Genomic DNA, 25364 nt, shown 5'->3' with positions numbered 1-25364 from the left:
GGCTGGATGAGGCCTTGAGCAGCCTTGGAACTGGGATGATCTTTAAGGTCCCTTCCAACCCAACCCATTCTATGAAATTTGCCCAGGTGGCCAAGAAGGCCAAGGGCATCCTGGCCTGCATCAGGAGCAGTGTGGCCAGCAGGAGCAGGGAGCTCATCCTGCCCTGTGCTCAGCACTGCTCAGGCCACCCCTTGAGTCCTGTGTCCAGCTCTGGGCTCCTCAGGTTAGGAAACAGGTTGAGCTGCTGGAAGGTGCCCAAAGAAGGGCAAGAAAGCTGGGGAGGGGTCTGGGGAACAGCCCTGTGAGGAGAGGCTGAGGGAGCTGGGACCCTGGTGATGTTTGTGCAGCACCTGCAGAACCACAGCTCCTCTTGTGTCCTGTTCTGTCAAGATGATGCCTAAAGCATCTCCAATCCCCCCCAAAGCATCTCCAATCCCCCCCAAAGCATCTCCAGTCCTCTCCAAAGCATCTCCAGTCCCCCCAAAGCATCTCCAATCCCCCCAAAGCATCTCCAATCCCCCCCAAAGCATCTCAAATCCCCTCCAAAGCATCTCCAATCCCCCCCAAAGCATCTCCAATCCCCCCCAAAGCATCTCAAATCCCCCCTAAAGCATCTCCAGTCCCCCCCAAAGCATCTCCAGTCCCCCCCAAAGCATCTTCTGTGTGTGTGGAATGCCTCACAGCAGCACTGACCTTGGCTCTTTTTTGTTTCTTTTCTCTTTTCAGCCAGACAATGAAATCTCCTCAGACTGCAACCATGTAAGTATGGCTTCCTCTTCTGCTTCCTCTCCACCTGGGGCATTTACACCTCAGAGGGGGTTGAGTAGCTTGCAAAAGGCAGCCTCTGTGAACATCAGGACACCTTCAGGGATCTGCATGAGTCCTGCAGCTGGATTGGGGCAATCCCAGGCACTGCTAGAGGCTGGAGAGCAGCTCTGGAGCAAAGGCCTTGGGGCTGCTGGAGGGGAGGAGAAGCTCAGCAGCAGCAGAAGTGTGGCCAGCAGGGCCAGGGAGGGGATTCTGCCTCTCTGCTCCACTCTGCTGAGCCCACAGCTGCAGCTCTGTGCCCAGCTCTGCAGCCTCTGTGGCAGGAAGGCTCTGGAGGGGCTGGAAGGTGTCCAGAGCAGGGCCAGGAGGCTGAGCAGAGGGCTGGAGCTGCTCTGCTCTGAGCACAGCCTGAGAGAGTTGGGGTTGTGCAGGCTGCAGAGGAGAAGGCTCCAGGGAGACCTTCTGGTGGCCTTCCAGGGGCTGCAGGGGGCTGCAGGAAAGCTGGGGAGGGACTTTGGAGGGTGTTGGGTAGTGATAGGACTGGGGATCCAAGCTAGAGGAGGAGAGATTATGGTTAGACCTTAGGAAGAAGTTGTTGGTCAGGAGGGTGGTGAGAGCCTGGCCCAGGCTGCCCAGGGGAGGTATTAGAAGCTCCATCCCTGGAATGCTTTGAGGCCAGGCTGGATGTGGCTCTGGGCAGCCTGCTCTAGTGGAAAGTCTCCCTGGCCATGGCAGGGGGACTGGAACTGGATGATCCTTCAAGTCCTTTCTAACCCAACCCATTCAGCAGTTCTCTGATGGGACAAGAGGCAGTGGATACAAACTGCAGCCCAGGAGGTTCCACCTCGATGTGAGGAGAAACTTCTTTGCTGGGAGGGGGCTGGAGCCCTGGAGCAGGCTGCCCAGAGAGACAGAGACCTGCTGGAGAGAGTCCAACAGAGGCTGTGAGGATGATGAAGGGGCTGGGGGGCTGGGACATCTCTCCTGTGAAGAAAGGCTGAGAGCCCTGGGGCTGTTGAGCCTGGAGAAGAGAAGGCTGAGAGGGGACCTGATCAGTGTCAGTGTCTGGGGGTGGGTGTCAGGGTGAAGGTGCCAGGCTCCTTTGGGTAGTGCCCAGTGATAGGGCAGGGAAGAAAGGGTGCAAGCTGGAAGCCAGGAGGCTCCATCTGAACATGAGGAGAGACTTGTTTGGTGTGAGGCTGCTGGAGGCCTGGAGCAGGCTGCCCAGGGAGGTTGTGGAGCCTCATCCACTGGAGCCTTTCCAACCCTCCCTTGGGGAGGGGCTTGGAGCACAGCCCTGTGAGGAGAGGCTGAGGGAGCTGGGGTTGCTTAGCCTGCAGAAGAGGAGGCTCAGGGGAGACCTTCTTGCTCTCTGCAACTCCCTGCAGGGAGGTTGGAGCCAGGTGGGGGTTGGGCTCTTCTCCCAGGCCCCCAGCACCAGAACAAGAGGACAGTCTCAAGCTGTGCCAGGAGAGGTTCAGGCTGGAGGTGAGGAAGAAGTTCTTCCCAGCAAGAGAGATTGGCCCTGGGGATGTGCTGCCCAGGGAGGTGGTGGAGTCCCCATGCCTGGAGGTGTTTAGGTGGCTGAGGCCCTTGGTGCCATGGTTGAGTTGCTCAGATGGTGCTGGGGGAGAGGTTGGGCTGGATGATCTCAAAGGTCTCTTCCAACCTGGTTCATTCTGTTCTGCTCTATTCCTTGCCACTGTCTCCCAGCTGGCTGCTCAGAGGTTGCATGGAAGTTCCCCATCCCAAGCAGGACAGCCCTCTTGCATGAGTTGTCCCTGCTCCTGCTGTGTCCCTGCCTCAGACTCCCAAGCCCTGAAGCCCTCTCAGCAGAGAGCTTCCTCCCTGCAGTGCTGGTCCATGCATCAGAGCATGTTCTAACAGCACTGCTGCTATCAGAGCAAATGTACCCCAGAGGTTTCTGTTTGTTCCTCCCTTAGGCCCCTCTCCTCCTCCTCCTCCTCCTCTTGGAGGCTCTCCTGCTGGTCCTGATGTTTTGGGGAGCAAAACAGCCCCTGGAATCCTGTGTCTGACACAGAGCTTGGGCAGTGTCCCTCTCTGCTCTGCCCTGCTGAGACCACAGCTGCAATCCTGTGTCCAGTTCTGGGCTCCCCCATTCAAGAGAGACAGAGACCTGCTGGGGAGAGTCCAAAGGAGGCTATGAGGATGATGAAGGGACTGAACAGCTCTGCTGTGGAGAGAGGCTGAAAGCCCTGAGGCTGTTTAGTCTGGAGAAGGGAAGGCTGAGAAGGGATCTGCTCAGTGTCTGTAAACATCTGAGGGGTGGCCAGGACCAGGCTGTTCCCACTGGTGCCCAGTGACAGGAAAAGGAACAGCAGGAACAAGCTGGAAGCCAGGAGGTTCCATCTGAAGATGAGGAGAGTCTTGTTTGGTGTGAGGCTGCTGGAGGCCTGGAGCAGGCTGCCCAGAGAGGTTGTGGAGCCTCCTCCTCTGGAGCCTTTCCAAACCTGCCTGGATGTGTTCCTGTGTGCCCTGCCCTGGGGGATTCTGCTCTGGCAAGGGGTTTGTACTCACTCAGGTCCCTTCCAACCCCTACCACTCCATGAGCCAATGAGGACCGATTTCTTCCCCCAGAAGGGTTGCCAAGACCTGTGCCAGCTGCCCAGGGCAGTGGTGGGCTCCCCATGGCTGGAGTGGTTTCAAAGCTGTGCAGATGTGGTGCTGAGGGATGTGGTTCAATGGTGACCTTGCAGTGCTGGGTTAAGGGTTGGACTCAAGGACCTTCAGGGGCTTTTCCAACCTCAAAGTATTGAGGGGCCTTGGAGCAGCTCTGTAAGGAGCAAAGGCTGAGAGCCCTGGGGCTGTTGAGCCTGGAGAAGAGCAGCCCCAGAGGGGAGCTGAGCAATGCTCAGCAAGAGCTGAAGGGCCTGTGGGGGGCAAGAGGCTGGGGCCAGGCTCTGCTCAGTGGTGCCCAGGGACAGGAGAAGGAGCAGTGGGCACAAACTGGAGCCCAGGAGGTCCCACCTGAACACAGGGAGACATTTCTTTGGTGTGAGGAGGCTGGAGGCCTGGAGCAGGCTGCCCAGAGAGGTGGTGGAGCCTCCTTCCCTGGAGTCTTTCAAGCCCTACCTGGATGCATTCCTGTGTGCCCTGCCCTGAGTGCCCCTGCTGTGGCGGGGGGGGGGTGGGTGTTGGACTGGATGATCTCTGGAGGTCCCTTCCAACCCCTCCCATTCTGATTCTCCAACCCAGGAGCACCACTGTGGTCTTCCTGGAAGCTGCAGAGTGGAAGATGCAGAAGTGCAGTTTTCCAAGCTCCAGGAGGAGAAGGAGGAGGAGGAGGAGAGGAGGAGGAGGAGAGGAACCTGTTTGACACTTAGGGGGTGGTTCCAGTGAGTTGCTGGGAGCCAAATGATGTGCTGAGTTTGGGAAGGATGTGAGCAGTGCTGAATTCTGCAGCTCCTCTAATTTCAGCTGTTGAAAGCCCTTCTGTGTTGCCTTCACAGCTGCTAAACTCTTCGACTGGCTCAGAAGATGCTGTGGGGGTGTGATATTTAGAGGCAGTTTTGAGCCACTTTGGCTGCTCTTGGAACAGATTTCCTCTCAGCACTGTGGTTTAACAGTGAGCAAACTGTTAGCCAGTTTTCAGGCTGTCAGGCTGACTCCTCAAATCCCAAGACTCTACACACACACACACAAAATAATCATCAGAGCTAAGGCTGGGCTTAGGTTTCCCCTTGGCTTCTCTCCTTTGCATTCTGTCACAGCAAACCCTGTCCACCTGCAGCACTGCCTCCAGTTCTGGGGTCCCCAGCATAAGAGGGACCTGGAGCTGCTGGAGCAGGTCCAGAGGAGGCCACAGAGAGGATCAGAGGGCTGCAGAACCTCCCCTGTGGGGGCAGGTTGAGAGAATTGGGGTTGTTCACCCTGTAGAAGAGAAAGCTCCAAGGAGACCTTAGAGCAGCCTTCCAGTACCTGCAGGGGCTCCAGGAGAGCTGAGGAGAGGCTTTTGACAAGGGCTGGGGGTGACAGGAGGAGGGACAATGGCGTGGAGCTGGCAGAGGGGAGATTGAGAGTGGAGATGAGGAAGAAATTCTTTGCAGTGAGGGTGGGGAGTCACTGGCACAGGATCACAGCTCACAGGAGGTTAGGGCTTGGAAGGGACCTCTGGAGAGCTTCCAGTCCACCCCCCCTGCCAGAGCAGGAGCACAGCACCCAGCCCAGGGGGCACAGGAACACATCCAGATGGGGCTTGGAAGTCTCCAGGGAAGGAAACTCCACAGCCTCTCTGGGCAGCCTGTTCCAGGGCTCTGGGAGCCTCACAGCCAAGAAGTTCTTCCTCCTGCTGAGGTGGAACCTCCTGGGGTGCAGTTTCCATCCCTTGCCTCTTGTCCTATCACAGGGCACAGTGAGCAGAGGCTGTCCCTGTCCCTTCCTTCCTGACCTCAGCACTCAGGTGTTTATAGACATTGATTCAAGTTTGAACCTGTTGTTCCTTGTGCACCACCAGAAAGAGCTTGGCCCCCTCCACTTGACACTCACCCCTCAAGATACTGAGAGACATTGCTCAGATCCCTCTCAGCCTTCTCCTCTGCACACTGCACCCCCCCAGGGCTCTCAGCCTCTCCTGCCCAGGCAGTGCTGCAGTCCCTTCAGCAGCCTTGGAGCCCTCCCTTGGCCTCTCTGCAGCAGATCCCTGTCCCTCTGGAGCTGGGGAGCCCAGAGCTGGAGGCAGTCTTCCAGCTGTGGCCTCCCCAGGGCAGGGCAGGGCAGAGCAGAGGGGGAGGAGAAGCTCCCTGGCCCTGCTGGCCACACTCTGCTGAGTGCCCCCCAGGACCCCCTTGGCCTTCCTGGCCCCCAGGGCTCATTGCTGTCCCATGGGGAGCTTCCTGTCCACCAGCACTCCCAGGTCCCTCTCCACAGGGCTGCCCTCCAGCAGGTCACCTCCCAACCTGGACTGCTGGTGTTTATTATTCCTTCCCAGATGCAGATCCTTGTTGAACCTCATTAGGTTCCTCTTTGCCCAGTGAGGCTGTGGAGATGTTCCAGGCCAGGCTGGATGAGGCTTTGAGCAGCCTGGGCTGGTGGGAGGTGTCCCTGCCCCACGGCAGGGGGGTTGGAACTGGGTGAGCTTTAAGCTCCCTTCCAGCTCAGATCATTCTGTGCTATTTACAGCTTCATGCCTCTGCAACCCCCTGCTTCCCCCCCCCCCCCCCATCTCCTTGTTTTGACTTCTCACAACTCCAAAGCCAGGCCACAAGGTGTGGAAGGCAGTGCAGTTACTCTGCTTTCAGTCCTCTGTGTGTGTGTCTGTGTGCTTCCACCTGGTTGGAGGGGATGGGAAGCAGCTGTCCTTGTGCCCCAGCCTGCTTTTGCCTTCTCCCAGGGTTTCCTCTATGATGGGAGCTCCAAAATGAGCTTTGGCCAAACCCTTTTTTTACCTGTGTGCTGTGATTTGATTTGGGCCCAAGGGGCAGCCCTCTGGCTTCAAGTGAATCTTTAAGTGTCCTTAAGCTCTTTTTATCAATCAAAGATGTTGAAATGCAGCTGAAGGTCCTGGGGCAAACCAAATGAGCTAATGGAGCTTTGCTTGGGGGAGATGTCAGCTAGGAATTGGCTGAGCTTTTACTCTCTCTCCCCCTCCCCCCACCCTGTATTCTTCTCTTCAGGGTGCCTCAGGAGGACCTCTGGGCTCTGTGGATATCTGCAGGATGGGACTTAACCCCAGATTGATTCTTTGCACAGTGACCCAAAGCATTGAGGCTCCCACATGAGCTCATCTCTGGCTCCTAGAAGAGCAGTCATCCTTCTTGAGGCATCTGATCTCTGATGCATCACTGGGTTTAGCTAGAGAGAAAACCTCCCAGAGCTCTGAAGTCTCTCTGCATCCCAAATGTTGTCACAGTATCACTAAGGCTGGAAGAGACCTCGAGGATCATTGAGTCCAACCTGGCACCACATACCCCATCACTAGACCATGGCACCAAGTGCCACATCCAGTCCCCTCTGGAACACCTCCAGGGATGGGGACTCCACCACCTCCCTGGGCAGCACATCCCAAAGGCCAACAACTCACTCTGGGAAGAACTTTCTCCTCATCTCCAGCCTGAACCTCCCCTGCCACAGCTTGAGACTGTGTCCTCTTGTTCTGGTGCTGGGTGCCTGGGAGAAGAGCCCAACCCCCACCTGGCTGCAACCTCCCTACAGGGAGTTGGAGAGAGCAATAAGGTCTCCCCTGAGCCTCCTCTTCTCCAGGCTAAGCAACCCCAGCTCCCTCAGCCTCTCCTCACAGGGCTGTGCTCAAGGCCTCTCCCCAGCCTTGTTGCCCTTCTCTGGACACCTTCAAGTCTCTCAATGTCCTTCTTAAACTGAGGAGCCCAGAGCTGGACACAGGACTCAAGGGGTGGCCTGAGCAGTGCTGAGCACAGGGCAGGATGAGCTCCCTGCTCCTGCTGGCCACACTGCTCCTGATGCAGGCCAGGATGCCCTTGGCCTTCTTGGCCAGCTGGGCACACTGCTGGCTCATATTCAGGCAGCTGTCAATCAGCACCCCCAGCTCCCTCTCTGCCTGGCTGCTCTCAGCCACTCTGACCCCAGCCTGTAGCTCTGCCTGGGGTTGGAGTGGCCAAAGTGCAGCCCCTGGCACTTGGACTTGTTGAATGCCATCCTGTTGGCCTCTGCCCATCTGCCCAGCCTGGCAAGGTCCCTCTGCAGAGCCCTTCTGCCCTCTCACTGACCAACCTCTGCTCCCAGCTTGCTGTCAGCTGCAAACTTGCTGATGAGTGACTCCATCCCCTCCTCCAGATCATCAATGAAGATGTTAAAGAGCACAGGGCCCAGCACTGCTCCCTGGGGCACAGCACTGGTGCCTGGCTGCCAGCTGGCTGTGGCACCATTCACCACCACTCTCTGGGCTCAGCCTCCAGCCACTTCCTCACCCAGCTCAGAGTGCTGCTGTCCCAGCCAGGGGCTGACAGCTTGGCCAGGAGCTTGCTGGGGGGGATGGTGGCAAAGGCCTTGCTGCAGTCCAGGCAGACCACATCCACAGCCTGCCCCACAGCCCCCAGGCAGTGCCCTGGGCATGGAAGGAGCTCAGGTTGGTCAGGCAGGACCTGCCCTTCCTAACCCCATGCTGGCTGGGCCTGAGCCCTTGGCCATCCTTCAGGTGTGCAGTGATTGCCCCCAGGATAATCTGCTCCATCACTGAGCTCAGGCTGCCAGGCCTGGAGTTTCCAGGTTCCTCCATCCAACCCTTCTTGTGGCTGGGGACCACACTGGCAGCTCCCAGTCCTCTGGGACCTCTCCTGTGAGCCAGGCCTGGAGGAAAATGATGGAGAGCAGCTTGGCCAGCTCATCTGCCAGCTTGCAGCCCCTCACAGAGGGAAGTGACTGAAGGGCCACCTGCACTGTCTCCTGCCCTTTTCTAGTGGGGTCTTGTTAGGTGTTCAGCCTCAGATCTGCTCCCACTGGGGGTTTGGTGGGTAGCTTGCATCAGGGCAGACAAGACACAGTGCAGAAAGGTTGTGGTGGGCTTAAGCCCCTGCTGGCTGGGCAGCAGGCAGCAGGCTGCAGCTGGCAATTGTTTTATCCTTTCAGCTCTGAAATTGCCTTCATTAGGCATATTTCCTTTGAGTGAGTCAGCCCATGACCTTATGGAGAGACTTTTTTAACAGCCCTGGGTTTGTTCAGGAGGAGAAAATTATTGCAGAGATGAAGGGACAGAGTTGTTGTCAAGGAGACTTTGCCTTGATAGCTACAGATGATACAGATGGGGGGAAGGGTGTGGGGGGGGGGGGGGGAGGAATGAGCTTTCAGTCTCTTCTGCAGCAAAATATTTGTCATTCTCCATGAGAAGTTCTTAAACCTCCTGTCTACAATCTCTCTCTCTCTGTGTCTCTCTAGCTCCTGTGGAACTACAAGCTGAACCTGACAACAGATCCTAAGTTTGAATCCGTGGCCAGAGAAGTCTGCAAGTCCACCATTGCAGAGGTAAGAGAGGGCAACACCAGCACTGCAGCTGCAGCACTGAGGCCTCCTGCTTCCCTCTGTGACACTGAGTTAGTGTGCAGAGAAGAGAGTAGGATAGGATAGAATAGGATAAGATGGAAGGGAAGGGAAGGGAAGGGAAGGGAAGGGAAGGGAAGGGAAGGGAAGGGAAGGGAAGGGAAGGGAAGGGAAGGGAACGGAAGGGAAGGGAAGGGAAGGGAATAGAAATAGGATGGAATAGAATAGAGTAGAATGGAATGGAATGGAAGGGAATGGAATGGAAATGGAATGGAAATGGAATGGAATGGAATAGAAATAGGATGGAATGGAATAGAAATAGGATGGAATAGAATAGAAATAGGATGGAATAGAATAGAATAGAGTAGAATAGAATAGACTAGAATAGACTAGACTAGAATAGAATAGAAGGAATGGAAATGGAATGGAATGGAATGGAAATAAAATGGAATTGAATGGACTAGACACAGAATGGAATGGAATAGAAATGGAATGGAATGGAAATGGAATGGAGTGGAATGGAAATGGAATGGAATGGACTGGAATGGAATAGAAAGGAATAGAATGGAATAGAAATAGAATGGAATGGAATAGAAATGGAATGGAATGGAAATGGAATAGAATGGAAATGGAATGGAATGGAATGGAAATGCAATGGAATGGAAATGCAATGGAAATGGAATGGAATGGAAATGGAATGGAGTGGAATATAAATAGAATGGAATAGAGTGGACTAGAAATGGAATGGACTAGAAATGGAATGGAATGAAAATAGAATGGAATAGAATGAAATAGAAATGGAATGGAATGGAATGGAAATAGAATGCAATGGGCTGTGAGGACAGGCAGAAGGAGCTGGGGGTGTGCAGCCTGGAGAGGAGAAGACTCCTGGGAGGACCTTAGAGCTGCCTTGCAATAGCTGAAGGGAGGCTGCAGAGAGACTTTTGCTGAGGGTGTCTAGAGCCAGGCCAAGGGGGAAGGGTTTGAAGCTGAGGCAGAGCAGGGTTAGAGTGGAGCTGAGGAAGAAGTTCTTGAGTAGGAGGGTGGTGAGAGTCTGGAAGAGTTTGCCCAGGGAGGTTGTGGATGCTCCCTCCCTGGAGGTGTTCAATGCCAGGTTGGCCAAGGCCTAGAGCAGCCAAGTCTGTTTGAGAGGTGTCCCTGCCTGTACCAACCGCCCTTCTGCTGTGTGACCCAGAATCAGAGCTCTTTATCTAGAGGGGCCAAGGGGGAAGGGTTTGAAGCTGAGGCAGAGCAGGGTTAGAGTGGAGCTGAGGAAGAAGTTCTTCAGTATGGGGGTGGTGAGAGTCTGGCACAGGCTGCCCAGGGAGGCTGTGGGTCAACTGGGCCTTTTTCCTTTGAGGCTAAGTGTTTAATTACTCCAAGCAGACTGTCAGGAGCATTCCCTTTTTAGGTTGCAGCAGAAGTTACTCCTCTGAATCTCAGCCATCAATACAGACTCACAGAATGTTAGAGGTTGGAAGGGAGCTGGGGAGATCATCCAGTCCCACCCCCCTGCCAAAGCAGGGTCACCCAGGAGCACATCCAGACAGGTTTTAGAAGTCTCCAGGGAAGGAGACTCCACAACCTCTCTGGGCAGCTCAGTCCAGCTTCAAAGGTTACTTGATGAATCATTTCTTTCCTTGTGCTCATGCTTCAGCTCTTGAGGCTGTGTGCTCAGCTGTGCAGGAGCTGAGCTGAGGCTGCTTCTTCCTTTTGGTTTGGGGTAGTTGGCAGCTGGGCTTGAGGGCAGGCAGTGGATGCAAAGCTCTTCCTAGCAGCACAGCCTGCAGCTGACTTAATTCAGTCATTAAACCATGCTCTGAAGAGCATCATCTGGGCATCCAAACCACAGCAACCTCACTTGACCAGAAACTTGCTTAGGAAACGATAAGCAGGCTGCAATAAGCAGGTTGCTCTTAACTGCTGGGCCCCCTGTGGCTTTGGGAGGTTGGGCCTCTTGAAAGCAAGGATCAGTGGCATGCAGAGCAGATTGTTCTCCCAAACCCAGTTCTGCTGCCACTTTCTTTACCATCAGTGCCAAGGGTCAGGGCTGGGCCTGCCCCTGAATGAGTGTCAGATGCTGTCTGGGAGGCCCTCTGCTCTCCCAAAGGGAAGAGAAAGGGAGTGAAGGAGAGAGAGACTGATGGGTTGGGAGAGAAACTGAACCAGCTGGGGTGGAAATAAGAACAATGAAAGGACAGGATGGCCAAGGGCTCAGGCCAGCCAGCATGGAGTTAGGCAGGGCAGGTCCTGCCTGAGCAACCTGAGCTCCTTCCATGCCCAGGGCACTGCCTGGTGGCTGTGGGGCAGGCTGTGGATGTGGTCTGCCTGGACTGCAGCAAGGTCTTTGTCACCATCCCCCCCAGCAAGCTCCTGGCCAAGCTGTCAGCCCCTGGCTGGGACAGCAGCACTCTGAGCTGGGTGAGGAAGTGGCTGGAGGCTGAGCCCAGAGAGTGGTGGTGAATGGTGCCACAGCCAGCTGGCAGCCAGGCACCAGTGGTGTGCCCCAGGGAGCAGTGCTGGGCCCTGTGCTCTTTAACATCTGTATTGATGATCTGGAGGAAGGGATTGAGTCAGTCATCATCAGTAAATTTGCAGCTGACAGCAAGCTGGGGGCAGGAGTTGAGCTGCTGGAAGGTAGAGAGGCTCTGCAGAGGGACCTTGCCAGGCTGGGCAGATGGGCAGAGGCCAAGGGCAGGAGATTGAACACATCCAAGTGCCAGGGGCTGCACTTTGGCCACAGCAACCCCAGGCAGTGCTACAGGCTGGGGGCAGAGTGGCTGAGAGCAGCCAAACAGAGAGGGAGCTGGGGGTGCTGGTTGATGGTAGGCTGAACATGAGCCTGCAGTGTGCCCAGGCAGCCAGGAGGGCCAAGGGCATCCTGGCCTGCATCAGGAGCAGTGTGGCCAGCAGGAGCAGGGAGGTCATTGTGCCCCTGTACACTGCACTGGTTAGGCCACCCCTTGAGTCCTGTGTCCAGCTCTGGGCTCCTCAGGTTAGGAAAGAGGTTGAGCTGCTGGAAGGTGTCCAGAGAAGGGCAAGAAAGCTGGGGAGGGGTCTGGGGCACAGCCCTGTGAGGAGAGGCTGAGGGAGCTGGGGTTGCTTAGCCTGGAGAAGAGGAGGCTCAGGGGAGACCTTCTTGCTCTCTGCAACTCCCTGCAGGGAGGTTGTAGCCAGGTGGGGGTTGGTCTCTTCTCCCAGGCCCCCAGCACCAGAACAAGAGGACACAGTCTCAGGCTGTGCCAGGGAAGGTTTAGGCTGGTGAGGAGAAAGTTCTTCCCAGAGAGAGTTGTTGGCCCTTGGGATGTGCTGCCCAGAGAGGTGGTGGAGTCCCCATCCCTGGAGGTGTTCAAGAGGAGACTTGATGGGGTGCTTGGTGCCATGGGTTAGCTGTTTAGGTGGTGTTGGATTGGTTCATGTGTTGGACTTGATGATCTTGAAGGTCTCTTCCAACCTTGTCTATTCTATTCTATTCTATTCTATTCTATTCTATTCTATTCTATTCTATTCTATTCTATTCTATTCTATTCTATTCTATTCTATTCTATTCTATTCTATTCTATATAGATGCAAACCACTATGGAACACAGCCCCTGGTGGCAATGATGTCACCACTGACGCTGTAGCAGGCCCTGGGGAAGTCTCACACTGGACACAGCAGCAGACAGGAACTGATTTCAGTAGCTGCCCTGAGGCCAGGCAGCCTGGAGAAGCCTCCAGGGAGACCTTCTGGTGGCCTTTCAGGTCTTAAAGAGGCTGAGAAGAAAGCTGGGACAGACTTCTGAGCAGGGCCTGTTGTGACAGGACACGAGATGATGGTTTGAGCTGAAAGAGGGAGATTGAGAGTGGAGAGGAGGAAGAAATGTTTGACACTGAGGGTGGGGAGAGCCTGGCCCAGCTTGCCCAGAGAGGTGGGAGATGCCCCATCCCTGGAGCCATGGCAGGTCAGGTTATTTGGGGCTGTAAGCAGCCTCTAGTTGCAGATGTCCCTGGTGACTGCAGAGGGGTTGGACTGGATGAGCTTTAAAGGTCTATTCTCACCCAGAGAATAGAATAGAATAGAATAGAATAGAATAGAATAGAATAGAATAGAATAGAATAGAATAGAATAGAATAGGCTAGACTAGAATAGAATAAGCCAGGTTGGAAGAGACCTTCAAGATCATTGAGTCCAACCTATCATCCAACACCACCTAATCAACTCAACCATGGCACCAAGCACCCCATCAAGTCTCCTCCTGAACACCTCCAGTGATGGTGACTCCACCACCTCCCCAGGCAGCACATCCCAATGGGCAATCACTCTCTCTGTGTAGAACTTCCTCCTAACCTCCAGCCTGAACCTCCCCTGGCACAGCCTGAGACTGTGTCCTCTTGTTCTGGTGCTGGGTGCCTGGGAGAAGAGCCCAACCCCCACCTGGCTCCAACCTCCCTGCAGGGAGAAGCAGAGAGCAAGAAGGTCTCCCCTGAGCCTCCTCCTCTCCAGGCTAAGCAACCCCAGCTCCCTCAGCCTCTCCTCACAGGGCTGTGCCCCAGACCCCTCCCCAGCTTTCTTGCCCTTCTCTGGACACCTTCCAGCAGCTCAACCTCTTTCCTAACCTCAGGAGCCCAGAGCTGGACACAGGACTCAAGGGGTGACCTGAGCAGTGCTGAGCACAGGGCAGGATGAGCTCCCTGCTCCTGCTGGCCACACTGCCCCTGATGCAGGCCAGGATGCCCTTGGCCTTCTTGGCCCCCTGGGCACACTGCTGGCTGGCTGTTAGGAAGAAGCTCTTCACAGGAGGAGAGATTTGCCTTTGGGATGTGCTGCCCAGGGAGGTGGTGGAGTCCCCATCCCTGGGGCTGCTCTTCAGGCTCTCAGCCCCAGGGCTCTCTGCCTTTGCTCCTCACAGAGTTGCTCCAGGTCCCTCAGCATCTTTGGAGCCCTTGCTGGACTCTCCTCAGCAGTGCCCTGTATTTCCAGCATGAGGATTGCAGGTTGTCAGCTGAGAAGTGATGAGAGGGTTCCCTTAGCCCTGCCCTTGCTTGGGCTCTGAGCCTGCCTGTCCCTATCGATCGCCACGGAGCTCGCTGGGGATGGATGAGCCCTGCAGTGTTTGATCAGGAGCACATCTCTGGTGTAATCAACTCCAGCCATGTGCCTGCTGCTTGAAGAAGTGGCACTGCTGAGCTCTTCTGGCTGCCTGTCACACCTGCTTGCAGCATCAGGGTGCCTGAGATCTTCAGCTGACTCCTGAAGGGGGGGGGATGCTGAAGCTGGGCCAGAATTTCCCCTTGGGCTCCTCAGGGTTAAACTCGTGGAGTCCTAGATTGGCTCAGGTTGGAAGAGATCATCTGCTCCAACCTCCCTGCCATGGACAGGGCCACCTCTCAGCTAGACTCCTCTGTTTGAGGCCTCATCCAGCCTGGCCTTGAACACCCCCAGGGAGGAGCCTCCCTGGGCAGCCTGTGCCAGAGTCTCACTACACTTGTACAGAAGAGCTTCTTCCTGAGCTCCAGCCTAACCCTCAGCTTCAAACCCCTTGTCCTGTCTCTAGGCACCCTTAGGGAGAGTTCCACTGCAGCCTTCCTGCAGGATCCCTTCAGGTCTTGGAAAGCAGCTCTAAGGTCCTCCCAGAGCCTTCTCCCCTCCAGGCTGCACAGCCCCAGCTCCCTCAGCCTGTGCTCCCAGCAGAGCTGCTCCAGCCCTGGGATCACCTTTGTGGCCTCCTCTGGCCTCACTCCAGCAGGAATTGTGTTGTTAGTGAGTGCAATCTCAGTACTCCTTGGAGCAAGCCACTGCCCTGCCCCTGCTGTAGCATTCCTCAGGGCACATCCTTAGCCATGTTTTCCCCTTCCTTTGGGCAGAGGCTGTCAGAGCCACCAGCATCTGTTCCTTCCAGGGGTGCCATTTTGCCTCTCCCTCTCTGCTCCCCTGAGCAGCTGAGGCTGTGATTTGTCTTGGGGACCTGTCTGTTCATGTCCACTGCTCTTCAAACCCCTGCCCCAGCCCTCAGCTATTTGTTAGCCCTGCCTTTGGAGTTATTTCAGGCCAGGCAGCAAAATGCTTTACTGCTAGCAATCAGTTCCTGATAAGAGCCTGATAAAAATGAATTGGAGGAGGATTTTCCCTCTTCAGCTTCAGCTTCCAGCAAGTTAATGAACAGTTCAATAAATACTGTGTTGCCTTTTGAAATCAGCCCTGCTTTGAGCCAAAACTGTTCTGGTTTAGGAGGCTAATGGGGACTGGGGGGAGATTGGGGAGCATGAGGTGTCCAAGTATGATTTAGGGCTGTTGTAATCCAGCTGGCAGCCAGGCACCAGTGGTGTCCCCCAGGGAGCAGTGCTGGGCCCCAGCCTGTTCAATATCTTCATTGATGATCTGGAGGAGGGGATGGAGTCCAGCAGCAGTGAGTTTGCAGCTGACAGCAAGCTGGGGGCAGGAGTTGAGCTGCTGGAGGGTAGGAGAGCTCTGCAGAGGGACCTTGCCAGGCTGGGCAGATGGGCAGAGGCCAAGGGCAGGAGATTGAACACATCCAAGTGCCAGGGGCTGCACTTTGGCCACAGCAACCCCAGGCAGTGCTACAGGCTGGGGGCAGAGTGGCTGAGAGCAACCAGGCAGAGAGGGACCTGGGGGTGCTGGTTGATGGTAGGCTGAACATGAGCCTGCAGTGTACCCAGGCAGTCAGGAGGGCCAAGGGCATCCTGGCCTGAATCAGGAGCAGTGTGGCCAGCAGGAGCAGGGAGCTCATCCTGCCCTGCACACTGCACTGCTTAGGCCACACCTTGAGTCCTGTGTCCAGCTCTGGGCTCCTCAGGTTAGGAAAGAGGTTGAGCTGCTGGAAGGTGTCCAGAGAAGGGCAAGAAAGCTGGGGAGGGGTCTGGGGCACAGCCCTGTGAGGAGAGGCTGAGGGAGCTGGGGTTGCTTAGCCTGGAGAAGAGGAGGCTCAGGGGAGACCTTCTTGCTCTCTGCAACTCCCTGCAGGGAGGTTGGAGCCAGGTGAGGGTTGGGCTCTTCTCCCAGGCAAGCAGCACCAAAACAAGAGGACACAGTCTCAAGCTGTGCCAGGGGAGGTTCAGGCTGGAGGTGAGGAAGAAGTTCTTCCCAGCAAGAGAGATTGGCCCTTGGGATGTGCTGCCCAGGGAGGTGGTGGAGTCCCCATCCCTGGAGGTGTTTAGGAAGAGCCTGCACAGGGTGCTTGGTGCCATGGTTGAGCTGATCAGATGGTGCTGGGTGATAGGTTGGGATGGATGATCTCAAAGGTCTTTTCCAACTTCTATTCTATTCTATTCCATTCCAATTCTATCCTATCCTATCCTATCCTATCCTATCCTATCCTATCCTATCCTATCCTATCCTATCCTATCCTATCCTATCCTATCCTATCCTATCCTATCCTATCCTATCCTATCCTACTCAGCATTCTAAATTAAGCTTTGTCAAAGGAGCATTCCCCTCACCCCCAAAACCAGTGCTGAGCACAGGGGCAGAATGACCTCCCTGCTCCTCCTTGCCACACTCTTCCTGATGCCGGCCAGGATGCCCTTGGCCTTCTTGGCCCCCTGGGCACACTGCTGGCTCATGTTCAGCTTTGAGCTGGTTTGGCTTTGGCGGGGGGGCAGGGGGGGTTGTGCTTTGGATTGCCTTTTCAACAGGCAGGTTAAACTCAGCAGCTGCTTTTCACCTTGTTCTCCTTGGACAACAGATCAAGGAATGTGCAGATGAGCCCGTGGGGAAAGGCTTCCTGGTGTCCTGCCTGGTGGACCACAGGGGGAACATCACGGAGTACCAGTGCCACCAGTACATCACCAAGATGACAGCCATCATCTTCAGCGACTACCGCCTGATCTGCGGCTTCATGGACGACTGCAAGGCCGACATCAACCTCCTCAAGTGCGGCAGCATTCGGCCTGGGGAGAAGGTACCTGCGGAGCCTCCAGAGGGGGCAGCAGCAGGCTGCTGGGAGCCCTTTGCTGCTCTGCCTCGCCTGCTCCCTCCTGCCCCGGGGAAGGCGTCGCTCGGCTCGGCCCCCCGCAGCGGGGAGAGGGCTCAGCGGTGCTGGGGGCTTAGCAGCACGGGGAGGTGGTGGAGTCCCCATCCCTGGAGGTGTTCAGGGAGGGACTGGCTGGGGTGCTTGGTGCCATGGTTGAGTTGATCAGATGGTGCTGGGGGAGAGGTTGGACTGGATGATCTCAAAGGTCTCTTCCAGCCTGTCCAGCTCTGGGCCCCTCAGGTTGGGAAAGAGGTTGGGATGCTGGAAGGTGTCCAGAGAAGGGCAACAAAGCTGGGGAGGGGTCTGGGGCACAGCCCTGTGAGGAGAGGCTGAGGGAGCTGGGGTTGCTTAGCCTGGAGAAGAGGAGGCTCAGGGGAGACCTTCTTGCTCTCTGCAACTCCCTGCAGGGAGGTTGTAGACAGGCAGAGGTTGGTCCCAGGCAAGCAGCACCAGAACAACAGGACACAGTCTCAAGCTGTGCCAGTTCTCCAAGTGCCTGTTTGGCATTTAGTTTCAGGGCCTTTCTCAAGATCTGAGTGTCATCCATGGTCACAAACAGGTTTCCCAAGTCAGTGTTGTTCAGTCAGGAGAAAAGGAGTCTGAGGGGAGACCTTCTTGCTCCTCTTCCTGACGGGGAAGTTTAGGCTGGAGGTGAGGAGAAAGTTCTTCACAGGGAGAGTTGTTGGCCCTTGGGATGTGCTGCCCAGGGAGGTGGTGGAGTCCCCATCCCTGGAGGTGTTCAGAAGGGGATTGGATGTGGCACTTGGTGCCATGGTCTGGCCATGAGGTCTGTGGTGCCAGGTTGGACTCAATGATCCTTGAGGCCTCTTCCATCCTTGGTGATACTGTGAGACTGTGCTGAGGCAGTGGCACAGGTTGCCCAGAGAAGCTCTGGAGGCTCTGAAGCCTGGATGTATTCAAAGGCAGGTAGGATGGAGTCTAGTAGGAGGTGTTGGCAGAGGGGGTGGAGGGGTTGGAAGTGGATGCTTTTTCAGGTGTCTTCCAAGCCAAGCCAAGCCCTCTTCTGATCCTGTGGTGTTTCAAGGCACTGCCTTGCCCTGTCTGTGAAGCTGTGGGGTGCTGCAGGAGGGGAGGGGCTGCTTCCCCAAGAAGTTTTCCCTGCTTAGGGTGAAAATGCAAATGAGCTCAGCAACTTCTGCCACTGTTCTTCTGCATTTGCAACGTGAAAGTCAACCTAGCAACTGTTACGTGGTGGTTGTTTTTTCCTCCTCGTTGCAGCTCCTAAGCTTTTCAGGTTTGGCCTCTCCAGTCAGCTATTAATGAGGGAGGTGGATAAGATGTGCCAAAAAAATAGCTGCTTTTTCCTTTAAACTCCAACCCCCACCCCCCCAGCTTTCCTGCTTGTTTGAGATGTTGGCTGCTGGAAGCAGCTTCTCATCCACAGTGTGTGAAAGTGAAGTGTTAATGCATTCCAGAAGCCTGGGTGCACCAAAAAGGAGCCCTTGCTGCTGTCAAGAACAAAAGCAGCCATAGAAGAGGGAGAGATTTGCAGGCACCACAAGTTCAGCCTAGGAAGAGCTGAGTAGCCTGGTAGGAGGCATTAAGTGTAGGTTCCCTCTAATCCTGGCCTGAAGGGCCTCATGGAATGAGAAACTGCTTTTACCCCTCAGTGTGGAACTAGAAGTGTAATAGGGGCAGCCTTGGGTGTTAGGTCTGCATTAATGCCCATGGCCTGCCCCAATTAAAGCACTCTGGGGAGCCCTGGAGGGTCCAGTGGCATGGACTTGCTGGTGCAAAGCCAAACCTCATCTGGTGGGTGTGAAACCAGTGCTGTGCACAGAGCTGCACAACCTCCTGTGCTGGCTGCTGGAGTGAAGGGGAGTGAAAGGGTGAGGGTGGTAGTGGGGGATTAAGGTCACAAGGTACCTGGGAGAGGCAAGCACAAATCCAGGATGGGTGAGGAGTGGCTCGGAAGCAGTCTGGAGGAGAAGGACTTGGGGGTGTCAGTTGGTGACAAACTCCCCAGGAGCCAGCAATGGTTGCTGGCAGCTGTGTACTGAGCTGCAGCCAGAGCAGGGAGAGCAGCAGCACAGGGAGGGGATTCTGCCCCTCTGCTCTGCTCAGACCCCACCAGTTCTGGTGCCTCCAGCACAAGAGGGAAATGGAACTGTGGGAGAGGGTCCAGAGGAGGCCACAGAGGTGATCAGAGGGCTGGAGAAACTCCCCTGTGGGGCCAGGCTGGGAGAGTTGGGGCTGTGCAGCCTGGAGATGAGAAGGCTTCAGGGAGACTTTAGAGCAGCCTGCCTGTACCTGAAGGGGCTGCAGTGGAGCTGGGGAGGGACTTTGGACAAGGGCTGGGAGAGACAGGATGAGGGACAATGGCTTGGAGCTGGGAGAGGGGAGACTGAGACTGGAGATGAGGAGGAAATTGTAGGCAGTGAGGCTGGGGAGAGCCTGGCACAGGCTGCCCAGGGAGGCTGTGGCTGCCCCCTGCCTGGAGGTGCTCAGGACCAGGCTGGATGAGGCCTTGAGCAGCCTGGGCTGGGGGGAGGGGTCCTTGCCTGTGGCAGGAGGCTTAGAACTGGGATGATCTTTAAGATCTCTTCCAATCCAAAGCATTCTGTGAACTGTGAAGCTCGTGTCACCAAGCTTCTGTGAGACAGCAAACCAAGTCAGGGCTGAAGCTGTGGTGTGGGTTGGGGCAGTTGGTGCATCTCCCTCACTCTCTTGGTACCTAACCCAGAATGTTTTGCCCTGGGGTTGTGTGAAGGCCTTGCAGCCTGTCATCTGCTGGCTTTTGTTAGGCTGGCATCCCTGGCACTTGGAAACCACGGAAGGATTTGATAGTGCTATGGAAACAGCTCTAAATGGCTATGCAAGCCTTCCTTTTGTTGCTGTTTCTCCTCTGCCCCTTTGTTGCTGTTTCTCCTCTGTCCCTTTGTTGCTGTTTCTCCTCTGTCCCTTTGTTGCTGTTTCTCCTCTGTCCCTTTGCTGCTTTGGAGAAATCTCCATCTAATTGGCCCCCATCAGCTGCTGGTTCAGGTTCGATTTCTCTGCTGTAGCTTCTGAGAGCTGCCTGTAGAGAAACAGTCATTAGCCTTTGGTGGGACTGAGTGGAGCTGGGAGTTTAATAAATACCCCCTGGACACCTGAGGAGGAGGAGGAGGAGGAGGGAAGAGATTCAGCTCTCTTCTTCTTTATGGAGATAAGCACTGCTGGACCACTGCCTCCCATCTGCATGAGGGCTGCTAGTGGCTGGCAGTGAGATGGCTTCCTCACAGTACCTGGGGTAAAGCTGGCTTTTGGAACTGGAAAAGGCACTTCAGGAGGTGCTCTGGGATTCCCTTGCTGCTGGAAGCCCCACTGCTGGCTGACTCTTGGCCTTTCCAAGACTTCCTTTGCTAGTGTTTTAGTTCCTGTCTACCTCTGCTCCCCCTGGCTTTGTTGTTCCTGGTGAAGTGTTTTCTGTGCTTTCTTTTGGTAGGTTCTTAGAATGGTTTAGGTTGGAAGGGACCTTGAAGAGCATCCAGTTCCAACCCCCATGCCAGGGGCAGGGACAAACCTGGTGGCCTTCTCTGCACAGGTGACAACATCAATAGCTGAGGGGAGAGCAACTGCTGTCGTTTCCCTGGGCCTGAGAAAAGCCTTCAGCACTGTCCTGCACCACAGCCTGCTCTCCAGGCTGGTGACACATGGGTGTGATGGGTGACCACCAGATGGATACAGAACTGGCTTGATGGCTGCACCCAGAGAGTGGCTGTCCATGGCTCCATGGCCCAGGGGAGGCCAGGGACAAGCAGAGTCCCTCAGGGATCAGTTCTGGGACCAGGCTTGTTCAACATCTCTGTGGGTGCCATGGACAGTGGCACTGAGTGCACCCTCAGCAGGGTTGCTGCTGACACCAAGCTGTGTGGTGCAGCAGACAGCTGGAGGGAAGGGATCCATCCAGAGGGAGCTGGGCAGGCTGGAGAGGTGGGCACAAGCCAACCTCAGGAGGTTCAACAAGACCAAGGGCAGGGTCCTGCAGCTGGGTGGAGGCAACCCCAGGCACAAATGCAGGCTGGGCAGGGACTGGCTGGCAAGCAGCCCTGAGGAGAGAGCCTTGGGGGTGCTGGGGGAGGAGAAGCTCACCAGGAGCTCTCAGTGTGCACTTGCAGCCCAGAAAGCCAATCAGCTCCTGGGCTGCAGCAGGAGAAGTGTGGCCAGCAGGGCAAGGGAGGTGATTCTCCCCCTCTGCTCAGCTCTGGGGAGACCCCAGCTGGAGTCCTGCCTCCAGTTCTGGAGCCCCTATTGCAAGACGGATGTGGAGGTGCTGGAAGGTGTCCAGAGCAGGGCCAGGAGGATGAGCAGAGGGCTGGAGCACCTCTCCTGTGAGGACAGACTGAAGGAGCTGGGGCTGTTCAGGCTGGAGAAGAGAAGGCTCCCAGGTGACCTCATTGTGGCCTTCCAGTATCTGCAGGGGGCTCCAAGAAGGCTGGGGAGGGACTGCTCAGGATCTCAGGGAGTGATAGGACCAGTGGGAATGGAATGAAGCTGGAGGTGGGGAGATTGAGGCTGGAGGTGAGGAGGAAGTTCTTCCCCATGAGAGTGGTGAAGGCCTGGACTGGGTTGTCCAGGGAGGTGGTTGGGGCCCTGTCCCTGGAGGTGTTTAAGCCCAGGCTGGCTGAGGCTCTGGGCAGCCTGATGTAGTGTGGGGTGTCCCTGCCCATGGCAGGGGGGTTGGAACTGGCTGATCCTTGTGGTCCCTTCCCACCCTGACTGATACTATGATACCTCTCACCAGCCCAGGTTGCTCATCCAACCTAGCCTTGAACACCTCCCTGGAGAGGGCACCTCCCTGGGCAACCTGTTCCAGTGTCTCCCATTCCTCATTCTAAAGAATTTTTGCCTCATTGTGAAGAGTTTCTTCCTCATCACCATCTTGACCTGTCCTCCTCAAACTTGAATCCATTCCCTCTCCTCCTATCCCACCAAGGCCTTGTCAAAAGTCCCTCGTTTGTGTTCACCTTTGCCATGGCTCTAGAGAGCTGACAATTGGAAGTGAGGTGGTGAAGGCATTGCTCAGATCCCTGTGGGGTTCAGTCCTAGATGTCATCATTCTGTTAGTTGATGTTTGCCAGCATGTGGAGTTGGCAAGATCCCACCCAAAGCAAAGGTGAAACCTGAAGAGGAAGCTTTGGGCCGTGTGAGTTTGAGGGGTTTATGCTTTTGGGTTTTAAGTTGGCCCCTTCTAAAATGGGGTTGTGGTTATGAGTGTTGCCTGAGCATAGAATCAGAGAACCCTTCAGGTTGGAAAAGCCCTTTGAGATCATCAGGTCCAGCCATTACCCCTGCTCTGCTCACTGCTTCTGCTCCAAGCAGAGCTAAAGCTGGACTGAAGGGCTTCCTGCCCAAGGAGGCACAGCAGAGCAGAGAGATGTGGTTTCATAGGATCAGTTAGGTTGGAAAAGCCCTTTGAGGTCATTAAGTCCCATGTTAACCCAACAGTGCCAGCTCACCACTAAACCATGTATCTCAGCACCACATCTCCACAGCTTTGAACCCCCTCCAGGGGTGAGGCCTGTACTGGGCAGCCTGGTCCAGGGCCTAACCACTCCTTCAGGAAAGACTTTGTGCCAAACTAACCCTCCCCTGCCACAGCTTGGCAGTTGTTTCCTCTTGTCCTCTCACTTGCTCCTTGGGAGAAGAGACTGACCCACACCTCACTTCAAGCCTGCTTTCAGGGAGTTGTGGAGAGTGAGAAGGTTTCCCCATAGCCTTCTTTTCTCCAGACTAAACACCCCCAGTTCCCTCAGCTGCTCCTCACCAGCCCTGTTCTCCAGACCCTTCCACAGCTTCCTTGTCCTTTCTTGGACCTGCTCCAGCACCTCAATGTCCTTCTTGGAGTAAGGGGCCCAAAACTGAGCCCAGGAATCGAGGTGTGACCTCACCAGTACCCAGTACAGGGGAACAAGCCCTGCCCTGGTCCTGCTGGCCACACTAGCACTGATCTAAGCCAGGATGTTGGTGGCCTCCTTGGCCACCTGGGTGCACTGCTTTGTGTGGAAGAGTTTGGGAGGGGGTTGCATGGCTCTGAATAGTCATGGTCATGCTTTATGGAGGCTTCTCTCTTACTCATGCTGCTGCAACAGCAACAGATGAATCTCCTTGACAAGAGGAAGCTGAAAGGGTGGCTTCTAAATGGGTACTGCCAACACCAGGTCCATGTGTGCACACATTCATGCCCTGGGGTATCTGATAGAAGGCCAGGAGCAGCAGAGCAGCAGAAATTCAGGGGATCTTCACAGGGGAACTTGCAGAAGGCTCAAGAGATCCATTCTAGAAGAAGAGTTGGAGGTAGAGCTGGGGGAAGGGTGGTTGCCCTTGTGAAAGTGATGTAAGAAACTAAGTGGAGTGTGGCTCTGCCTCTTCTGGGCTTTCAGGTAAAGCACAGACTCTGCGTTTGTTGCCAGCCACTGGTCACAGACCAAAGTCATCCTGAAGCTTGCAGGGCACTGGACATGGCAGGGAGTATTGGGCCAGAGCTGCTTTGTCTGACCTTCACAGTATCACAGTATCAGTCAGGGTTGGAAGGGACCACAAGGATCATCTAGTTCCAACCCCCCTGCCATGGGCAGGGACACCCCACACTAGATCAGCCTGGCCAGAGCCTCATCCAGCCTGGTCTTAAACACCTCCACGGACGGAGCCTCAACCACCTCCCTGGACAACCCATTCCAGGGCTTCACCACTCTCACGGGGAAGAACTTCCTCCTCACCTCCAGCCTCAATCTCCCCACCTCCAGCTTCATTCCATTCCCCCTACTCCTATCACTGCCTGAGATCCTGAGCAGTCCCTCCCCAGTCTTCTTGGAGCCCCCTTCAGATCCTGGAAGGCCACAATGAGGTCACCTGGGAGCCTTCTCCTCTCCAGACTGAACAGCCCCAACTCCTTCAGTCTGTCCTCACAGCAGAGCAGCTCCAGCCCTCTGCTCATCCTCCTGGCCCTGCTCCGGACACCTTCCAGCACCTCCACATCCCTCTTGCAATAGGGGCTCCAGAACTGGAGGCAGGACTCCAGCTGGGGTCTCCCCAGAGCTGAGCAGAGGGGGAGAATCACCTCCCTTGCCCTGCTGGCCACACTTCTCCTGATGCAGCCCAGGATCTGGTTGGCTTTCTGGGCTGCAAGTGCACACTGAGAGCTCCTGGTGAGCTTCTCCTCCCCCAGCACCCCCAAGGCTCTCTCCTCAGGGCTGCTTTCCAGCCAGTCCCTGCCCAGCCTGCATTTGTGCCTGGGGTTGCCTCCACCCAGCTGCAGGACCCTGCCCTTGGTCTTGTTGAACCTCCTGAGGTTGGCTTGTGCCCACCTCTCCAGCCTGTCCAGCTCCCTCTGGATGGATCCCTTCCCTCCAGCCTGTCTGCTGCACCACACAGCTTGGTGTCATCAGCAACCCTGCTGAGGGTGCACTCAGTGCCACTGCCCATGGCACCCACAAAGGTGTTGAACAAGCCTGGCCCCAGGACTGATCCCTGAGGGACTCTGCTTGTCCCTGGCCTCCCCTGGGCCATGGAGCCATGGACAGCCACTCTCTGGGTGCAGCCATCAAGCCAGTTCCTTATCCATCTAGTGGTCACCCATCACACCCATGTGTCACCAGCCTGGAGAGCAGGATGTGGTGCAGGACAGTGTGGAAGGCTTTGCTCAGCTCCAGGGAAAGGATATCAGTTGCTCTCCCCTCAGCTATTGATGTTGTCACCTGTGCAGAGAAGGCCAGCAGGTTGGTCAGGCAGGATTTGCCCTTGGTGAAGCCATGCTCACTGCTCCCAATCATCTCTTCACTCTTCTTCTGAGCCAGTAGTGCCTCCAGGAGGATCTGTTCCATGATCTTTCTGGGCACAGAGGTGAGACTGACTGGCCTGGAGTTCCCTGCTTCTTCCTTCATCTGCTCTTTGAATTCCTCTTAGGCCCTTCAGGGAGGAATTAGCCCTGAGAAGCCTCCACTGGGCCAAGCTCCTCTGTGGCTTTTTTAGCATCACTAATTATCCCCACCCAAACTGAAGGCTTGTCTGGTTTTGCTCCCTCCCAAGACTGTTCTTCCTGTGCCTGCTGTTGCCATGGTGCCAAGGGAGCTGTGTCAAAGTAAAGATAATTTGGCCATTTGGGTAAAGAGCTCTGAGCTGTGTGACTAAGTAGTGATAATCTCATTAAGTCACATTAAAACAAACCCTGAGCAGTGGCAGGGTGGAGGGGGGGTGGTGGGGAGAGGATTGCTTTCATGGTGGCCAGCAGCAGGGTGGGAATGGAGGAATTGTGTGGATCCTACAGCTGTTGACTGATGCCTCCTCTGAATGTCAGTGCAGCTGAGGCTGAGCTTTTGGAAGTCTCTCTGCAATTGCCCTTGGAGCAGATCCTCCTGGAGTCACTACTGGCTCAGAAGCATAGTGAAGAGGTGATTGGGAGCAGTCAGCATGGTTTCACCAAGGGCAAATCCTGCCTGACCAACCTGGTGGCCTTCTCTGCACAGGTGACAACATCAGTAGCTGAGGGGAGAGCAACTGATGTCGTTTGCCTGGACCTGAGCAAAGCCTTCAGCACTGTCCTGCACCACAGCCTGCTCTCCAGGCTGGTGACACATGGGTGTGATGGGTGACCACTAGATGGATACAGAACTGGCTTGATGGCTGCACCCAGAGAGTGGCTGTCCATGGCTCCAT

The 25364-nt window shown here is 55.6% G+C and overlaps 1 protein-coding gene across 3 annotated transcripts in view; it reads left to right on the top strand.

Annotated features, from left to right (window-relative positions):
• GLG1 (golgi glycoprotein 1) overlaps positions 1–25364 on the top strand; it is a 151398-nt gene that overhangs the window by 61837 nt on the left and 64197 nt on the right. For all 3 annotated transcript variants that reach the window (XR_010990849.1, XR_010990850.1, XM_068166531.1), the window contains exons 2-4: positions 727–759; positions 8635–8721; positions 16422–16637. Coding sequence is in view for 1 of the 3 variants with exons in the window: in XM_068166531.1 (XP_068022632.1) it covers positions 727–759; positions 8635–8721; positions 16422–16637 (336 nt within the window). In the remaining 2 variants the exon portion in view is untranslated. The remainder of the gene's footprint in view (positions 1–726; positions 760–8634; positions 8722–16421; positions 16638–25364) is intronic.

The sequence above is a fragment of the Melanerpes formicivorus genome, unplaced genomic scaffold (assembly GCF_026170545.1).
Source record: "Melanerpes formicivorus ecotype bairdi unplaced genomic scaffold, bMelFor1.0.p_v2 SCAF_102, whole genome shotgun sequence".
Classification (NCBI taxonomy): Eukaryota; Metazoa; Chordata; class Aves; order Piciformes; family Picidae; genus Melanerpes; species Melanerpes formicivorus.
Note: the sequence above shows the minus strand (reverse complement) of the source record. Positions and strands in the feature narration are given on the sequence as shown.